Source organism: Myotis brandtii, unplaced genomic scaffold (genome assembly GCF_000412655.1).
Source record: "Myotis brandtii unplaced genomic scaffold, ASM41265v1 scaffold320, whole genome shotgun sequence".
Taxonomy (NCBI): Eukaryota; Metazoa; Chordata; class Mammalia; order Chiroptera; family Vespertilionidae; genus Myotis; species Myotis brandtii.
Window position 1 is genome coordinate 1,260,209 of NW_005362270.1, and position 19,343 is coordinate 1,279,551.

At 51.2% G+C, this 19,343-nt stretch overlaps 1 protein-coding gene across 1 annotated transcript in view; it reads left to right on the forward strand.

Annotated features, from left to right (window-relative positions):
- The window catches only part of COL15A1 (collagen, type XV, alpha 1), a 101,872-nt gene that overhangs the window by 37,959 nt on the left and 44,570 nt on the right, over positions 1-19,343 (forward strand). Inside the window, exons 4-10 of the mRNA XM_005870651.2 lie at positions 1,640-1,732; positions 7,498-7,645; positions 10,900-11,009; positions 13,003-13,188; positions 14,728-14,880; positions 16,791-16,952; positions 17,461-17,610. Of these exons, the coding sequence (XP_005870713.2) occupies positions 1,640-1,732; positions 7,498-7,645; positions 10,900-11,009; positions 13,003-13,188; positions 14,728-14,880; positions 16,791-16,952; positions 17,461-17,610 (1,002 nt within the window). The remainder of the gene's footprint in view (positions 1-1,639; positions 1,733-7,497; positions 7,646-10,899; positions 11,010-13,002; positions 13,189-14,727; positions 14,881-16,790; positions 16,953-17,460; positions 17,611-19,343) is intronic.

The following is a 19,343-nucleotide window of genomic DNA, read 5'->3' on the forward strand; positions in this document are numbered from 1 at the left end:
ATCCACCCCATACAGTGGGCCCTGCAGCCCCGACAACCCGTCTGCCAGGGAAAGGCTGGGTGCCCAGGCAATTCTTCATCCCCAACGTCATGGAGCCTCTAAAATCTCTCATCTTGGCAAGTGCTGCCTCAAGTCCTATTTTGGGCTTTTGGGCTTTATTTTATTATTTTAAAGAGCTTCAGCCATCTCTTTGGTGTTTGTGGGGGGTTGTGTTTTTTTCTAAGGTGTGAGGTGTTTCTGCAGCTGAGACAGTCAGTGGCCTGGTTTCCAGACTTCCTGCCAAGAAAGGGTGTCAGGATTCTAAAATCAAAGCTAAAACTCTAAGACACCCTGGGTGTAAATTCCTCTAAGAGTGAACCTAAATTTAGCTTTTATGCTTGGCAAATGAATCAGTTCCTGAGTTGGAAGTGGGGTGGTGGGCCGGGGAGAAAAAAGATAGGTCCTTTCCCCCTTCCTCCCTCTGTTCCTTCATCCCCGCCTTCACGGGATACTGAGCCCCTGCCAGGTGACTGACCTGGGGGGATGCCGGAGGTGAAGGGATAAACCACACCTACCACCCAACTCCAGGGACAGTGCAGGAAGGTGAGGGAGGAGCAGCCAGAGCAGGTCAGGGAGGAGTCAGTGCCTGACCAATGACAGGCGAGTGGTGGTGAGAGGAAGAGGAAAAGGCCTTCCAGGCAGAAGCCATACATGATGCAGGACGCCCATAGCATGATGCAGAGCGTGGCAGAGCCCTAGACTGTCTGTTCCTCTTTGGGTGGTATCAACCCTCAAACAAAACACGAGTCGATTTCATTCCGTTAGTGAAGACGGCCGCCGCTTAGCTGGAAAGCCTCCCCAGGTGGGGTTGGCTCTGTGAGCATGTCCGCACTCCTCGAGGCCGAGGCCGGGGTCCAGGCCCGGCATGTCTGTGAGCTGAGGGGAGGGAAGCGGCACGTGTCCGTGTGCCTCCCTCGATGCATTGCTGTGACTATTGAAAAATATTGAAAAAGTAGACACAAGGCAAGAGTCCACAGCACCCAGGCTCCTTGACTGCCATTAGGCGGCTAATTATGAAGATGAGGTGGCAACAGGAAGGCATACTTCCAGTGTAACTGCTCCCAATGTAAAACTCCTGTGAGGAGCTGTGCAAAGATTGTGGGTGCCTTTTGAGGGAGATTGAAGGGAACCTGGACAAAATGCAAGTAGGTATGAAAGAGATGTAACTGCTCCCAATGTAAAACTCCCATGACAGTCACGCAAAGATTGCGAGTGCCTTTTGAGGGAAATTAAAGGGAACCTGGACAAAATGCAAGTAGGTATGAAAGAGAGACTGTAAATTGATTGCTGTGGGGGTTTTTTTGTTTGTTTAAACAATATGGAAGGAAACAAAAAGAATAACCAAGCATGTGTACCATTGTGGGGTTTTTTGTTTGAGCAATAAAATGTGGAAGGAAACAAAAAGAATAACCAAGCATGTGTACCATGCACATGCTCTCCTCAATTTCACTCTCCCTGTCTCTGTCTGTCTGTCCCTCTCTGACACACACACACACACACACACACACACGCACACACGCTGTCCTCCACTGGAGGCAGTTTCCCTGACTTTCCAGTTGTAAATTGCGCCCTCTACCTGGTGTCATTTGCCTCCACACAGGCATCAGGAGAGGCCAGCGGGCTTCAGGAGACAGACGGAGTCACGGACGGAGTCGCTGAGATCTTAGAAGCCGACACCTACACTCAAGCCCCGGTGAGTTCTGGGGTGCCACCAGGTCGTCTGGGTCAGCTGTTAGGGGCCTGAGAGTTCCTGGAGCGCGCCTAGGTCTGACATCTTTGTCCTCAGATCGGTGACTTCCATCGTCAGCTCATCTGGGGAGAGCAGGAGGGTACTGGCCAACAGGGCATTTTGCAAAACCCCAGTGCATGGGAACACCAGTGACCTGAGTGCTCCCTGTGCTGCGGCATGAGAAGGCTGTCCAGAGGCAAACGTTGTTCTCTGCTGCCTCCCAGCTCTGTGACCTTGGGGAACTTGCTCAGCCTCTCTGAGCCTCAGCTCCTCGTCCATAAAACAAGCCTATCTGGTGGGGTTGTTGAGAGGGTTAGATGAGATAGTGCAAGGCCAGGTCTCAGACCCATGCATGGCATGAAGGATGTGTCCCTGAATGGCAGCTATGGTAACATCTGCTCACTCAGGACTCTGGCTATGAGAAGGGAGTCAGGGCCCCCACTCCTGCAAGTTGCTACGTCCTCCCAGGAGCTAAGTTCTGACCCCAGGGGAAAGTCAGCCATCCTCCCAGAGGCCAGGCCTCCACCCTCCTGGGAATGCGCCCCGTGTCCCAGACAAGGAAGTGGTGTCGAAAGCACTGAGTCAGACTGTGGAGACACCGAGGAGCCCGCTTTAATGAAAACAGCCAGCAGTGTCTGAGTCACTGAACACAGAAGCCCAGCAATCTCAACTGGTCTGGCTCACTCTACAAACTCATCTCTGATGGAAGAGCGGAGAGATGGAAAGAAGGCAGAGGCTATACATTACAAACCTCTGGCGACAGAGGTGTGGGTGGGGAAGGATGGGACCATAGTCTGTTAGTGCTGGAGGGACTTAACGGTCACCTCTTAAAGGTACCCTTTCTACAGACGGGCAAGCTGAGGCCCAGCAAGGGGCAGAAAACTGGCTCTCAGGTGCATGGGCAGAGCTGAGGCTAGAGCACAGGTCCCCTATGTCTCAGCCAGGGTTCAAGCCATGCCTTTGAGCTGCTGGCCTGGGTGATGCTGGCAGTTCTTGGGCAGCTTTGATGCAGGAAGTCAAGGGTCCAAAGTGGCCACCTCGGCTCTGAGCAGTGTTGCAATCCTGTCTACCCATCAGCCCTTGGCCACTCCATCAGCATGTCCAGGGCACAGAATGGTGGTCTCTTGGGCCTTCTAGCCTGATGCTGCCCCCCAGTGCACCAGTTCACAGCTAGGAGTGAGGCCAACTCAGGCAAAGATGCCAGGACCCAAGGTGGCCCTGGGAGAGGGGAGCAGGCATTGAGAGCATGAGATGATCAGGGGGAGGGGCTGGTCAGGGAGGAGATTTTCCTAATGGAGGGGGCATTGGAGATGGGCAGCTTTGGACAGAAGTAGAGAAAGGCTAGGGGAGGGAAGAGGACCAGCATTTCTCAACACCTGCTGTGTGGCTGGTGCTTTGTATATATGACTTAATCTAATCCTGCAACAACCCTGCAAGGGAGATGGATGCTCAGAAGGACGGGGTGGCTTTGCCAGGGTCACAGGGTGGTGGAGTCAGGCCCTAGCTGGGCCTCCTGTCCTGGGCCAGGGTATGCAGTGAAGGGCAGATGTGGGTGTGCACCGCAGCGGGGAATGAGAACAGAATAAATCCCCAAAGTGTCTGGAGAGGTGGAAAAGGCATTTGATGGGCTCGGTGGTCTCTGGGGCACCCCAAACACTTTCCTTCCCAGATTCCCCAACCTGCTCTCCTCAGTGGTTTTAAGGGAACCAGTATAGATCGGAGTCCCACCAAGTGTGAGTTCAACTCTGCCATCACTGGTTGTTGACCGGGAGCCAGTGATGTCACCTCCCGACCCTCGGTTTCCTCCTCGGTTAGAATGGCGCAGGCGGCTTCACGGGGTTAGTGAGAGAGTGGGATGAATGGACCCGTGGGAGACTCACGGGCTGGTCCTGGCACAGGCAGCTCTCAGTGAACTTGGTGGATGTTCCTATTGACTAGAGGCTATTTGTGAGGGTTGAGGTGATGTGTTAGAGGGCCCGTTTCTCTTGGGACCCCCCTCCCCATGCCAAACCCTTGTGGCTGCCCTTAGTCCTGAAGAATTGTGGCTCTGGGCCTGGAGGTCCTGGAGTTGCGGTCCTGAGGCTCAGATGCCTATCCTGGGTATCAGAACCTCTTGCGCTCCCCAGGGCACTCCCTCCCTCCAGCCTCCTTTGCAGGGCCGGGTTTTTCCATTCATTCCCCCAGGATGCACTGAGGCGGAGATGAGTGTAGCATTTTGTCGGAGACTGCCTAGGGGGGAGGTGGCAGGGCGAGTTCCCGGGGAGGGACCAGAGCGCCCTCGGTCATGTCACCCTGAGCTGGGACTTCCCCTTTCACCATCTCCTGGAGGAGTTCCCACTGAGGCGAGATGAGTGTAGCATTTTGTCGGAGACTGCCTAGGGGGAGGTGGGCAGGGCGAGTCCCCGGGGAGGGACCAGAGCGCCCTCGGTCATGTCACCCTGAGCTGGGACTTCCCCTTTCACCATCTCCTGGAGGAGTTCCAGGGCTGCCCCCCTCCAAGTTGGGGGAATTTCCCTCTCACTCTCAGACGTTCCCCTCCCTCTCTGTCTGGCTTCTCTCTGGGAATGAATATTACTTCCCTGTCTTCACCCTTTCCAACTGCCACCCTTCAAGACAGAAGCCATGACCTGAGAACTGAATCATGGCCTTAAAGAGCCAGCCCCTCCTCACCTCCTTCCCCATTTAAGGCAGGAGTCCCTGCTACCCCATTCTTCCCCCTGCTAAGTCAGCTTCTGCTGACACACCTTTCCATTTCTGGAAAGTTCTATCTTATGCCGAGTTAGAATTAATATTCCTGTAGTTCTCAGCCCTGGCTGTGCATCAAAGTTGTGTGTGTGTTCGGAGGGGGAGTGGGGAAGACAGTGAGATGGGGAGGTCTTTAAAAAAACTCTTGCCTAGGCTGATAGTCAAACCCAGAAGGTCTGAAGTGCGGTCCAAGAAGCTGTACTTACCAAAAGCTTTGCAGGTGATTCTGACCCACAGCCAAGATCTCTCTTCCAGCCACACCCAAATTCTCACAGTTCTCCAAACACACCCAACACGTTCCCCTCGTCCACGCCTTCACTCCTGGGTTCTGTCTGCAAAGAGAGCCCTTTCCGCCCCCCTCTGTGCCTGGCCAGTTCCTATTTGTCCTTCAGGACCCGTCCGCACGCAGCCCCTCGCTGGAGGCCATGGCCAACTTCCCTCCCCGCCATTGGCTCTCACTTCTGCTGTCCCATGTGTCACATTCAATCGCAGTTTGTTGTGTCTGGGTCTGAGTCTGTGTGTCCCCATAGCTCAACAGTTTGAGGACAGCCACCCTATCTTAGTTATTTATTTCCATTTCCCCAGGGATTAACCAAGGACCTGGCACATGGTAAGGCCTCAGGAAATACGTGTTGAATATGAGTGTGGGCTCAGCAAATTACCACACTTTTAATAAAAAAGTCTTAAGACTTGACATTCCTATTTTGTCACTGACCACACTGGTCTCCATCCACACTCACCCCCAAAAACCAACCGCCAAGGGTCAGCTCCCCACATTCACGCTCTGCCCTGAGCAGGGATTTGTGACCCCCTTCTTAGGAGATTCCAAAAGAGGTTTATGGTTGACAGACTGGAGTCGGTGATTTCATATAACTCAGCCTTTGCCACCTGGAGTTACAGAGCTCAGTCCACCCTTGCCTCGATTATTGTCCTGCGTTTCCTGCATCCTCACCTGCCCTACCCGCCTTGTCTCAAAGCCCAAGTCCCTGGAAAAGTGGCTTCACTTCCAGCCACCGGCCTTGCTCCAGGCTGGAGATGGTATTTCCAGAGACCGTCAGGGGATGCCGCAGGAAGAGGAGAGGAACTGCCTACGACAGGGTCCTTACTCCCCTGCTGGGTCACCAAGCAGCTGGGAGGAATGGGGAAGTCCTAAAGGCCTTCACAGCCCTCCTGGGGTGGTCCCTGCTCTCTGCTCCCACAACGCCACCCTGGTTCCTGCCTCACTGGGCTTCTTCAGTGCAGCCTCCTGGTCTCCTGGCCTAACCTCAACTCCCCAAACCCGTGCTCTCATTGGCACTAGGGTGAACTCTCAAAAGTACACACCTGCCCATGCCACTCCCCAGCCTAACACCCCACAGATGGCCCAGGCCCAGGCAAGACTTCTCACCAAAGATCCAGCTCCCTCCCTCTCTCCGCCTCCTGGCTCTGTCCTCTGCTTCTGTCCTGGAATCCTCACCAAGCACAGGTTGTCAGACCCAGACAATGCTGTGTCCTTTGTCATCCCAATGCCTTCTTCCGTCCTTGGTTTTGGAAGCTCTTTTCATTCTTCAAGGCCCAACTCCTTGAAGACTTCTAGCCCCACGTCGTTTATTGTTCTGGAGATTTTACAATACAACAAATGATATTTTTTTAGCACACAAATATTTCATATTCATTATTTCTTGTTCTGGAGATTTTACAATACAACAAATGATATTATTTTTTTAGCACACAAATATTTCATATTCATTATTTTAAAAACCCACAACTGCAGATAACTAAAAAGATAAAACAAACATCTTTAATACCAGAGAAAATCACTATCGAGGTGTTGTTCTTTCTCAAACTTTAGGATTCTAGTGATATTGACACATTGATGGGCTCATACTACGGCCCTGTGCTGGTCACCTCCATGCACTTATACCCTGTAAGTAGTTATCATTGGCCCCATTTCACAGAGGAGGAAATGAGGCTCAGTGAGGTTATATGACGTGCCCAACATAACAAAGCAAATAAGTGGAGAGCTGAGATTTGACCCAAGATTGATTGTCAGAACTGAACCATTAGATTCTAAGAACCATTAGATCCCTAAGAACCCTCCTTGTTCTGATGGACCATAGATTCATTGTTTATACACTAGATTCTGACATTAAGGAAATAATTTTATGTTATTAGTCAGGATAGGTAAGTGATGGCTGCAGTCACAAATTAATCCGGAAGTCTTAGTGCCTTAATGGTTTCTGGTTCACATCACAGGTCCAACAATGGTCAGCCGGATCCTTCCTTTCATCCCCCAGCCCCTTGAGCTCAGAAAGGGATGAGACTGTTTGAACACTGGCAAGCCCTGTCTCTCCAGAGCCTGGGTCTGGGGATGATGTCATGACCTTTGCTGACCCCCCACCCCTGCCAATCAAGATTTCTACCTAGATCTCTGAACTGCTCTGTGTTTCCCACTGTTGGGGTATTTTGTTTGTTTCTTCTTTTCCTAGTTGGTGGAGGAATTAACTGGTTTTGGAAAAGCTACACAGAAGCTGAAGTGTCCAAGAAAGGGAGCCACACCCATCTCTTATTTTCAGAGGCATTCATGGCCAGCGCACATCTGGGATTGGATTTAGACAGCGTTCACTGAATGCAGCCTACTTCATTCATTTGTGTGTTCATTTACTCATTCATTCCCTGATCTAATAGATCTTTTTTGACCACCTCCCTCCTCTCTCCCAGCCTGGGATACGGAAATGTGGTCTCTGTGCTCAGGGAGCTTCAGCCAAGTCTGGCAGAGTCTTGCTGTAAACAGAACAGAATTAAATGACTCCCACATGCACCTTTTTCAGGGCCTGGCAGGTTGGCCAGGTACACAATAGGCAGGTCTAAGCTTTCTTCTGGGTTTACTGAGAACTTTGTGGATATATTATTTTCTCCAGTGATATTATTCACTGCCCTTTCCCCCTGCTTTCCTGCCAAGTAAATGTTTTTGGGTCCCTTTTTTTCTTTTCTTCTTCCTTCAGCCTAAAGAAGCAAAAGTTGAACCCATTAACACACCTCCAACTCCAACCTTTCCCTCTGAGGATTCGGAACTTTCTGGGGAGCCCATACCTGAGGGGACCCTGGAAACCACCAACCTGAGTGCCATCCTGAACAGCAGCACTGAGCAAGGCAAGTCCTGGGTGTGCCTTTCGCATATGGTGGTTTTCTATTGAGTGATGACTGTGCGTCAGCCTGGGTGACGTATGGAACATAGAGCACCTCATCTAACCTTCTGCCTGTGACAAACAAGGTGGGGAAGTCAAGTCACCCGGCTGAGGCTCTTTGGCTTGTAAATGGCAGAGGTGGCTTTTATTTTTGGATAGCTGAACGTTCAGTCCCCAGACAACCCCTCCAGAAGGATCTGGGGTTTAACAGAAAAGCTTATAACAATTGTTGCTGCTTATTAAGTACCTACTGTGGGCCAAGTGTTTACGTACGTCATCTCCAAGCCCAACCACACATCTCCGAGTTGCTGTGATTAGCTAGTGTTTTACAGATGGAAAAACCAGTGCTTGGAAAGGTAAGTGACGTGCCCACAGTCACACAGCTCATGAGCGGTGGGACAGAGCCGGTGCCCAGGCCTCACTCCAGAATCCCCACCCCTCCCAGCCTTGGCCACAGACTCCCTGATTCTCAGAGGGTCAGGCCGTCTAAACTCCTGTGTGGCACATGTGGGAAAACCAACTGATGACCAGAGAGGGGCAGGCCCAGCAGGTCAGCAGCAGGCCCTGGGGCAGCCTGGCCTCTTGGCTCCCCATCCAGGACTCCGGTCCCTACCCAGCGCTACAAAGGAGCACTGGCAAAAACCCACCTTCTGACACGATCCCCAGGCAGCAGCTAGTCGTGTGCTCAAGGCCCGAGATCGGCCAGCGTGTTCTGCCCTTTATCAGAGGGATAACTGTTCCGGACCAAAGTGAGAGCCAACGCCAGGGCACTGAGATTTAGGTACAAGGCCTAAAAACAACCCAGATGCCCACAGTAGGGACTGGCTGAGCAAATTATATTTCATTCATATGTGCAGCCCTGAACTTGGTGATGCAGAAGATTGAATGGCCCAGGTACATGCTCAAGGTGTGCTCCACTGAAAAGCACCTTTCAAAACTGTTATGTGTGCTGTGACCCTAACTTTGAATATGTTATTTATATTTACATCTACCCATAGAAAACAATGTGTGTGTGCGAGAATGATATACAACAAAATGCTATGAGTAATATTTTCTGGGTGGTAGGATTGTGGGTGGTTTTAATTTTTTTGTTTGTAGTTCAGTAGTTTACATGTCTTTTATAATCTTACATATCACTATTCTTTCTACTTCTGCCATCAGTAAATGAATGTTATTTTAATAACTAAACTTGGGAAGTCTGTGGGTGAGAGAAGGTATGCAGTCCTGAATAGAAAAAACTGTCTGATAGTTTAATAAAGTCATAACACAGCCAAGGAGTCAGGGTGTTGCTGTGGAAAGACTGTGGGGCTGGCCGGGAGCAGACAGTTTGGACGAGATCCCTCTCAGCCACCTATTGGCTGCCGGGCCTGGGCAAGTTGCTTAACTTTCCCAAGCTTCAGATTCCTTCACTGTCTGTCCACAATCCTCCGTGATGAGAGGAGGTGGAAGTGGTGCATGGACTGCAATGCTGTTCTCCTGGGTGGAATTGGGATTTCTGAGGACAGGCAAGGAGCGGGCAGAGGCTGTGGGGCCCTGGGGCGAGGGCCTGTCCTAGACTGAGGGGTGGGTTCAAAGGAGGTGGGATTCAAATCCAGACAGGGACCCAGATCCAAGCACAACTTGCCTGTTCCCTGTGATCAGCCAGACGCCTTCTCTGGCAAACAAAAGGCCAAACAAAAGCAACGGGACTGGCTGAAATGTTCCCGTTCTTGTTGGGTAGAATGTTCAGATGGTGAAGGAAATGGGCCTGAACCCAGAGAGCCCGGTCCCAGGCTAGGGGAAGCCACCCAATAGTTTTATTCAAGTTTCCCTGACACCATCTTGCCCCAGAGCACACACTACCCTCACCTCCATCCTCCAAGAGGTGGGGACTCTGAGGCCTGGGGTCTGGCTAACTGCTTGCACAGTCCCCCCTGGTGGTAGCAGCTGGAAGAATGCATGAGAGTTACAGGATGTGTGTGTGCAAAGGATGCCTTGAATAATGCAGCACCTACCTGCCCCCTCCCCTCCACACACACACACACTGTTCATACTATGGGGCATGCATGAACACAGCATGTGTGGAAATGTCTGAGCATGGGACAGATCGACCTGGCTTCACGGGCTTCTTCCAGCCACTCCCTCTCTGTGGGGCCTGTTTCTCCTCTGCAGATGGGGGTTAATAAATAAGGTGCTAACATGTGGGTCAGAGCAGGATACACACGGAGTGCATTGATAGTGGGGAGACTGAGAATGTGGGGTTCTGTCCTGGCTCTGCCCACCAGCTTCGAGGTGGTGGGAAGGTCCTTGTAGGTAGTTGAGATAGGTTAGTGGGAAGACTAAGTGAGGAAAGGCATGAGACATGCTTAGCCCCGGGTCCAGCCTGTATGTAACACACATGTATTCATGTTATATAATTTCTTTTTCTTTGCTTTAGGACTCCATGTGTTTTTTAAATTGCAAAAGAAATATGTACTTGTGGTAACAGTTTAATCAATGAAGAGTTGCATGCACCAAAAAAATAGTAGTTTCTTCAGGAGGAAACCGATATTAAATATTGAGGTTTAGCCAAGTGTGTGTTGTTTATCTATACACACACATATCCATATATATCCACATATTATATGTATTCTATAGTGACTATATTAATTATATGATGTTGATAAAACATGAATACTCATATGTAATTGTTTTCCCTTTACAAATATAGAACCACACTGACAATGAAGGAACATTTATCCATTGCTAACTCTATGCCAGGTGCTGTCCTTGATGCTTTCCTTGTATTAATGGATTTAATCCTTGTAGCACATAATGAGATGGGAATTATCCCCAGTTCACAGACGAGGAACCTGAGGCACAGGCTAAATGACTTGCCAAAGCTGGGTTCCAGCCCTGAAGTTGTGGCAGAAACTGTGGTAGAAACCACATGTACCAGCAATGCTGCTTTCTGTTTGCTCAGCCAGCCCCTACTGTGGGCGTGTGGGCTGATTTTGACCTTGTACCTAAAGCTCGGTGCTCCAACGTTGGCTGTAACTTTGGTCTGAAATGGTTACCCCTCTGAAAAAGGGCAGAAAATGCAGGCCGATCGCAGGCCTCGGGCACATGTAATACTGCCTTGGATTTTTTCTCTTAATCCTGTACCCTGGGCATCTTTCCAAGTCAGTCGGTGAAGAGGGAGCTCTTCTTTTTCAAGACCACAAAGTGCAGTTATTAATTACAGAACGCCTGCTTCCCCAGGGTCTGGTGACATCCTGAATGACACTCTGGAGGAGGTCGATGCTATGAACGGGGTCCCCGTTACAGACCCTGGCTCCGGGGATGGGGCCTTCCTTCATGTCACTGAAGAGGTGAGTGAATAGTAAATTTCATTTGCTCTGTCAGTGGTAAATATGTTTGCTTATTTTAGACTTGATGGTGACTTGTATTGGGCACTCCAGGGGGCCACGAGGGTTTTAGTTGAATAAGGTAGAGACTGCCTCCCTCCTGCTGGGACAGGGGCAGCAGGAGGCCCAGGGCTCCAGAAGCTCTCCAGGGATGCACCAGGGCGAGACGGAGCTGGTCCTCACACCTGCCGGGCAATGAGTGCTGGGTCCTCACCCTGGCACCTGCCTCCCTCCCACCCAATTGGGAAGATGCACAACCTCTTCTGTTCTTTGAGCCAGAATCAGATTAGCTACATGTGAGTCCACTCTGTGGTTGGGTAATTGGCTTTTAGACCCGCAAAGCCAATTTTTAAGATGCTGGACACAGTTGGATACCAAAGTTAAGCAAATGTATTTTTCTCGCAATGGCCCACAGGGTCAGCTCATCCTTTTCGCTGTCCTGGGATGAAAATGCTCATACTCTCCAAGTCATGTCTGATAACAGCCTATTTTCAAAGCCCAGTTCAGTATAGTATAAAAAATGCAGTCCCGCCGAAACCGGTTTGGCTCAGTGGATAGAGCGTCAGCCTGCGGACTGAAAGGTCCCGGGATCGATTCCGGTCAAGGGCATGTACCTGGGTTGCGGGCACATCCCCAGTAGGAGATGTGCAGGAGGCAGCTGATCGATGTTTCTCTCTCATTGATGTTTCTAGCTCTCTATCTCTCTCCCTTCCTCTCTGTAAAAAATCAATAAAATATATTAAAAAAAAATGCAGTCCCTTTGTCTCCCAAATTCCATGGAATACATATCCAGCTCACCAAATGGTTTGTAGTGAGCAGAAGGGAGGGGGGAAACCATTTAAAATTCTCTCCAAAGGAATTCTCACTCTCCCAATATGGGGTATTTTCATTTTCTTATATAGCCCGGAGGCAGGAGGAGAGGCTAATGCCGGTGGAACTGATTTCACTTCATGGTCTCTCAGCGCATCCCACATAAGTGGCCTGGTTCCTTCTTTTAGCATGTGGAAGGCACACGATGACGGTGGAATTGTACTTAACTTGTACAATTAATTAGTTAGTTGTACTTAATTATAAAGCCCTTTGGGACTTTAGCTGAAGTTGTGTCAGAAAGAGTCTCATTTTACTAGTAAAATCTGTAACTTCATCTTCTCTCCTGTGTGTGTGTGTGTGTGTGTGTGTGTGTGTGTGTGTTTTGGACAATAATTCTGCAAGGACATGATATGTTATATGAAAAAAAGGTTCTGCTGTCAAATAAGTGTAGGAAATGCTCCACTTATTTCTTCCTTACAGGCTCTGAGAAATCCTGCAACAAGGAAATCTATCTAACCTCGATAAGCTTTCAGTATCCAAAAGAACTACACTTTTGCAAACAAAACAAAACAACCCCCAATTATAAACAACAACCACCTTGGGAAACTGAGGTCAGACATAGTCAGTTTGGTAGCACCGGCAGTCAAAGCTGCTCTACTTCCATTTCCTGCATCTGCTGTGTAACCTTCAGGGAAGGGTGTGCATCCGAAGGAAAGTAAGTCACAGAGAAAGAGAGGAAGCAGGTGTCAAGGCTGAGAAGATGACTGAATTGCTGCCTGCAGGTCGTGCAGCACTGTCATGGGCAAAGACTGTCCTCTTGTTCCTATGGCTTCTGGATGGACATGTGGGAAGGTCTCAGGGAGGCAGATGCATCCAGATAGAGGTGTCGGAGCGGGAGCAGGCTGGCTCAGGAGGCAGTGGTCTCCCAGCCACTGGTGTGTGCAGACAGGTGCTGTGCAGTCTCTTTTGGGATGCTGTGCTTCTGGGACTATCATAGGGCTGGGGTGAGGTCCAGATAAGGAAGTTCTCAGAGGGAAAGAGGCTACAGAAGTGCAGGTTGATAGAGAGGTACGGACATTCTGTTCTCTCCAGCCACAGGCACGTTGATCAGAGCTGTGGGCCCACTGATGTGATGTCTTTGTTTCAGAGTCCACACACTAAAGAAGATTTGGCAACGACAGCAGCAGCCAGAGAAGCCGATGTGACCATCAGCACTGCCTGGGATGCTGAAGTGGCCGTCAGCACTGCAGGGGAATCCAAGGGGGGCAGTGTGCCCACCGGGGGCCCGGCCCTCTCCATGTCCACCCAGGACCCTGGGGAAGGGGACACTCCAGTTAGTAGCTTGGAGTGCATGCTCCACTTCACCTCTTTCTGGGGGCTGGTGGGCATCTCAGTGGAAGCAGTCGCTGTCAGAATGTGGATTACAGCCTGTGGGACCAAGTTTGAGTGATTTGGAGACTGAGTCATCTGTTAACTCATTCAGTAGATGGTGGGTGCTGGGCACCAGGTAAATAGGGTAGACTGCTTCATAGGGACAGAGGGTAAGAGGTGCAATAGGAGAAGCGCACGGGGCTCTGGCAGCACCCCAAAGGCGCCAGAACCCAGACTCGAAGCCTTCCTGGGGAGAGGATGCTGAAAGTGAGACCAAGGGGATGCTTAGAAGTGGCCTAGCAGATGGGAGTGGGGCAGGTGTTCCAGGAGGTGCACCAGCAGGAGCAAAGGCCTGGAGCAGTGGTTCTCAACCTTGGCTGCACATTAGAACCACCTGGGAATCTTTTTAAAATCCTGATTTCTGGGCCTCATCCTCCGGAAATTCTGTTTCTTTGTTATGGGGTGGGGCCACAACATTAGTAACAAAGAAACAGAATTTCCGGAGGGTGAGGCCCAGAAATCAGGATTTTAAAAAGATTCCCAGGTGATTCTAATGTGCAGCCAAGGTTGAGAACCACTGACTGGCCTGGAGGCATCAAGACCTGCTGGGCCAGGCGTGAGCGAGGAAAGGCAGGGAAATGTGGCTGAAGGGGCCTCTGAGTCTGAGGAGGCCATGAGAATGAGCCTGGGTGTGTTCAGTAGAAATGGGAAGTTGCTGAGGGTAGTAAAGAAGGAGGTGATGTAGTCAGAGTAGGTTTTAGAAAGTTCGCCTGAATGGAGAAAGGATGGGGGAAGCAAGCCTGGAGGTAGAGTGTGGTTCGCTGGCTGTGTCTCCTTCCAGGAGAGGGTGGTGTTGGCTCGCTCTGGGTTTGGTTAACAATGCGAGATCCTGCCAGGATTCCCACTGAGTAAAGGATGGGAGAGCAGGCCATGAGCTGGGTCTGTCAGAGGGACCTTGGGGAGGGCAATGAGGGATGGAAGGCAGAGGGCACTGGGCTAGGAGGCATGAGCTGGGTCTGTCAGAGGGACTATTGGTGACCTTGGGGAGGACAATGAGGGATGGAAGGCAGAGGGCACTGGGCTAGGAGAGTGAGGAGAGCAAGTGGTCAGTGAGGCCACATAGCCCCTCCCCCTAGAAAGCTGTGATCCGGGACTGGGTTTTGTCCCAGCTCCATGATTTGGGCCCTCAGTGGAAGCTTCACTCTCCAGAGCAGTGGAAGGTAGATGGCAGCTGATGAGTGCCAGCCATTGAGGTTGGCAGGAAGGAGCGGGATGAACACACAGGCACCATACTGGGCAGGGTGCTCACACCTTGGGTGGTGTGCAGGTCAAGGTTTCTGTGTGGGTGCCCCAGTCAGGGCGGTGGTATAAGGTGAGGTCTGGGATGTGCAAATGCTTTGAAGCAACAGGACACAGGTGCAGGAGGGGTCCTGGCTGTCTGCTCCCTCCAGCCCTAGGGCTGTGGATCACTGAGCTGGTCCCCGTGATGTCTTCTATTCAGAGTCCAGACACTGAAGAAGGCTCAGCAGTGATATCAATGGAGGAGGCTGAGATGCCCACCAGCACTGACAGGGAAGCAGAGGCCAGCACAGTGCCCATCGGGGAACCGGCCCTCTTCATGTCCACGCAGGAGCCTGAGGAAGGGGTCAGTCTGGTAAGGTGCTGGAAAGTTGAAGTCATGGCTGGGAGCAGACGTTGCCCTCTCAAAGGGCCAGTCTTCATTCTGTGCAGCAAATCCAGAGGAGCCTGAATGGGTTGGGGGCACCTTCCTGACCAGATACTCCCTCCTGAGGGGGTGTGTAGTGAAGCCCCTGCAGGTCCTTGGAGAACCAGCTAGGGGGGTGAGTCAGGGACATGGGGGTGAGTCCCAGGGCTGGTACAGGGTCACCGCCTCCACCAGCAGGGGTCAGGTTCAGGCAGGAGGTGTGCTGGGCCCTGAGTAGGAGAGGTGACAGGGCTCAGCCATGGCCTGTATCTGAGCATGCACACAGGCTATCAGGGGGTGGTGGAGAGTTGGGGTGCAAGCAGGCCCCACAGGGTCCAAGAGCACAGCCAGGACTTCTCAGCCCTCTCCTTGGGGGTCATGGGGACTCTGTTCCCAGCTCCTAACGTCAGGACACTTGGCAAGCCTGTCCCTGTAATGTCCCTAGAATGAGTATCCTACAAGTTCTTCAAGCTCAGCAGACTTAAACCCAAACTCATTTCTGCTCCTCCTGCGTTCCCAGCTCAAATGAATGGGAGCATCATATCCAATCCTAATCCAGATCCTCTTCCCTCTTTCTTCCCTCCCACATCCCATCAACCACAAAGTCTTATTGATTTTTTTTACCTCAACACATGGTGGACCCCACCCCTTTAACCCTTCTCCAGTGCCAGGACCTTGCCCTGGACTGAGCCCCCCGGCCCCCGCCCAGGAATTGGCTGAGGCTCCAGCCTGGCCAACCCCATCAGCCTCTCTGATTCCTCCTGGTGGGGGCAGCCGTCCTGCAGACACTGCCACCCCCACCTGGCCTACAAGGCTAGCAGGGTCTGGCCTGGCCAGCCTCACAGACAAGGTCTTGGGGTCCTCCCTTCCCAGCTCTCAGCTGCTCAGCCTTGCTGACCTTATAGCTCTTCCACGTCCCCCTTCTTGCCTCAGAATCTTCCCATTCCATCCCCTCTCTGCCCAGAACCCTTTCCTCCCTCCTCCCCTCCTCAGTTCCTGCTTAGCCATCAGAGTTCAGCTTCAACACCACTTTGTCTGGGAGATGCCCGCCCAGATTTGTGAAGTCTCCCCACAGACACGTTCATGGTACCCGCACTTCTCCTCGTAAGGTCTCGTCATAACTGTAATGAACAATAAACTGGGTGACCAGTTCCTTTCTGGCTTCTCCCAGGCTGCAAGAGGCAGGGATTATATACATCTTGTTCATCAATCTGTCTTCATCCCTGCACATGGCGGGTACTTGATGCATATTTGCTGAGTGAGTTATTAGCGGGAGATGTCAGGCCATCACACACCCACAGCACTGGCCTTTGGAATCATTCCGCACATTTGCTCCCAGCCTTTCACCTCTGGCCTAATGTCAGCCGGTGAAACTCTGCAGTGGGGAGGCTACGTCCTCACCAGCTGACAGCTCTGCACACCACGGGGCAGTTACATGGTCGATTTTGATGAACCAAAGGATCACCATCACCTTCTTTTCCTTCTTCTTCTTCTCCTTCCTCTCTCGACCCTCATCCCTCATCCCCCCACTTCTTTAAAGGTAAAGCCGTTATCACAAGGTGAGACAACTAGGCACCAGGTCCCAGTTCTGCCAAGTCTTGACTCGGTAGAAACTAGAACTTACCCAGCAGGGCTGTGGAGGTGGTAACTGTCCAGTGAGTGAAGATGTGCAGGCTCGGTGTGCTGGAGGGGACCCTGGGAGATGGAAGGGACCGTCTGAGAGGTCTTAGATGAGCAAGGGAAGGGGCGCTATGGCCAGGCCAATTACCTGATGGCCTGGCCGTTTACTCCCTGCGGTCACGCACACCATCCAGAGGCGAGGACGAAGTGGCAGGTCCCTCGCGCCAATTTTGTTTCAGGGTCCAGTCAGTGAAGGGACTTTGACAACAGCAGCAGCTGCTGCAGAAATGCCCCTGAGCACCTGCGAGGACGAGGAAGAGGAAGAGGAGGCCAGCAAGGCTCCCACCGGTGGTCCCCCTCCTGGCACACCCACAGCAGCCCCTGAGCAAGCAGTCACTTTTGTAAGTGCCTCCCCCATTCTCTGAGGCTCACAGGAGGCAGAGAGGGCAGCATCCTGAGCCAGGAGCAGCTGCCTCCTTCCCAGCCACAAATGCCCATTCAGCTTGTCAGAGTGCCAAAGGGGGGCGGGGGGGGGGGGCACTAACTTCAGCTCCTTCCACGGAGGGAGCATGACAGAGGGGTCAGGGGAGCAGATATTTGTCTCGACCCTGCTACCTCGTAGCTTGTCCAGGAAGAACCTTCTCAGGGCGAATGGCCAAAGCAGGAAGGGGTTGTTGGGAGGAGGGGCAGTGGCTGCCCTGTCACTGGGCATGAGGGTTTAGAGGAGATGCATTTTTCAGAAGGGGAGTACGAGCTTCTGTGAATGTGTCAGGGAGAATGAGAGTGGTAGGTAAGAAAGGGTTTTGAAATTGGGCTAGTGCCATAGAAATGACAGTCACCAAAACTCACAGGCAGGCAGCAGCGTGCACATTACATCACATTGATTCCTTTTGTGGGTTTTGCTTCCAGGGTCCTAGTGATGAAGACTTGGTAGCAGCCACAACGGAGGAGCCCCTGTCCAGGGCTGAGGCGGAGGAGTCGGGCAGCACTCCCCCCGAGGGACCCCCACTGCCCATACCCACAGTGACTCCTGCAACCACGGTCCCTCCGGTCACTTCGGTAAGTGGTGTAGAGGCGGGGAGATTTACAGAGGAGAGAAGGAAAGACTGACATCCTGGGAGGAGCCTGGCCCTGGCTTTCTCAGAGGTGCGTTTTCCTTTTGGTTTGCAAACTGCCCCATTTGGGATCTCGAGGGGCCTCCAGCCTGGGGAACACACAAGGAAGCAGAAGTTTGTAGAGGAAAAAGCAAGAGGTAAAAATCTAGGGCACCTGGCTTCGTGTCCCACGCGTCCCTTACATTGACATGAGAACTTTCTGGCAGCAGAGCTCACCAAAGATGCAAAGGCCCATCTCAGATATCAGGAGGTCCCCACACTGGAGGTGGGGAGCCTCAAAGATGGAGCCTGAGGCCGGGGCTGCAGAGGGAATGGAAGCATCAAAGATGTGTGCTTGGGGAGGGGATCACGTCCCTTCCAACAGGAGTTTCTGGCTGCACCTGTGTAACCTCACGCACATCCTTTCTTTTCTTTGGGCCTCATTTTCTGCCTGGGAAAGAGGGTGGCTGGGAGGTCAAGTCATTGCGCCAACTGTGCTTCATGCGTTCCACCTCCTACCCTCACCTTTTGGAGCAGAGCGGAGAGGAGGCTGGAGTCTATGAAAACAAATCCCAAACATCGTCTCATTTAACTCATAAACATGTTCATGTGCATTGCCAGTAGGTTGATCTGGACCTTTTCTGTTTTTCTTTTTTTTAAAAATATATTTTATTGATTTTTTACAGAGAGGAAGGGAGAGAGATAGAGAGTTAGAAACATCGATGAGAGAGAAACATCGATCAGCTGCCTCCTGCACATCTCCCACTGGGGATGTGCTCGCAACTCAGGTACATGCCCTTGACCGGAATCGAACCTGGGACCTTTCAGTCCGCAGGCCGACGCTCTATTCACTGAGCCAAACTGGTTTCGACCTTTTCTGTTTTGCTTACCCACGATGTCATTACCCATTTCACAATGGTTCTTTCCTGTTATCTAATACCGGAGTTTAAAAGAATCTTCTTTCTGATGTTTGTTTGAATCTGGATCCACACAAGGTCTACATGTGACGCTCAGTTGCCGTGTCTCTTAAGTCTCTTTTTATCTGTGGCTGTCTCCCCGCTTCTTCTCTTAGCCATTGAGATGTTGAAGAAACTGGGTCAGTTGTCCTTAGGCCCTCCGTGTTTTCTGCTTTGAGAAGTTGGCACGTGGTGAGGGCGTGGTGAGGTCAGCTGTGCTGGTGGGAGTGCTGCTGGGTTTATTACTTCTGGGAAATTGTTTGTCAGCACATATTACCAACCATAAAACTGCATATTGTTGACCCAGAAACTTCTAAGAATCCATCGTAAAGGAGCATTTGATACGTTACAAGGATTTTAATGTGTTGTCCATAGTAGAAATAAAATCGGACATGGTTTAACTAGCTAACAGGTTAGTTGAATTAAAATATATTCAAATAACAGAACATATGCAGCTATTAAAATTATATTTATTCAGAGTACTTTATGATGGGGGAAAATACCACACAATGTTAAGTGGAAAAAAGCTGATTATAAACTTGAGCATATTGTGTGGTCTGAACTATTTAAAAATAGACACGTGTAAAAACCCTGGAAGGAAATACCCTCCCTAAATGTTAGCAGTTGTTGCCTCAAAGTGGTAGAACCATGAGGGTTGTTTCCACCATCCCCTTATGATTTTTCCAGTGGGATTTTAAAAAGTTCTAAGAAGAGAAGTATGTGTGTGGGGGTGGGGTGGGGG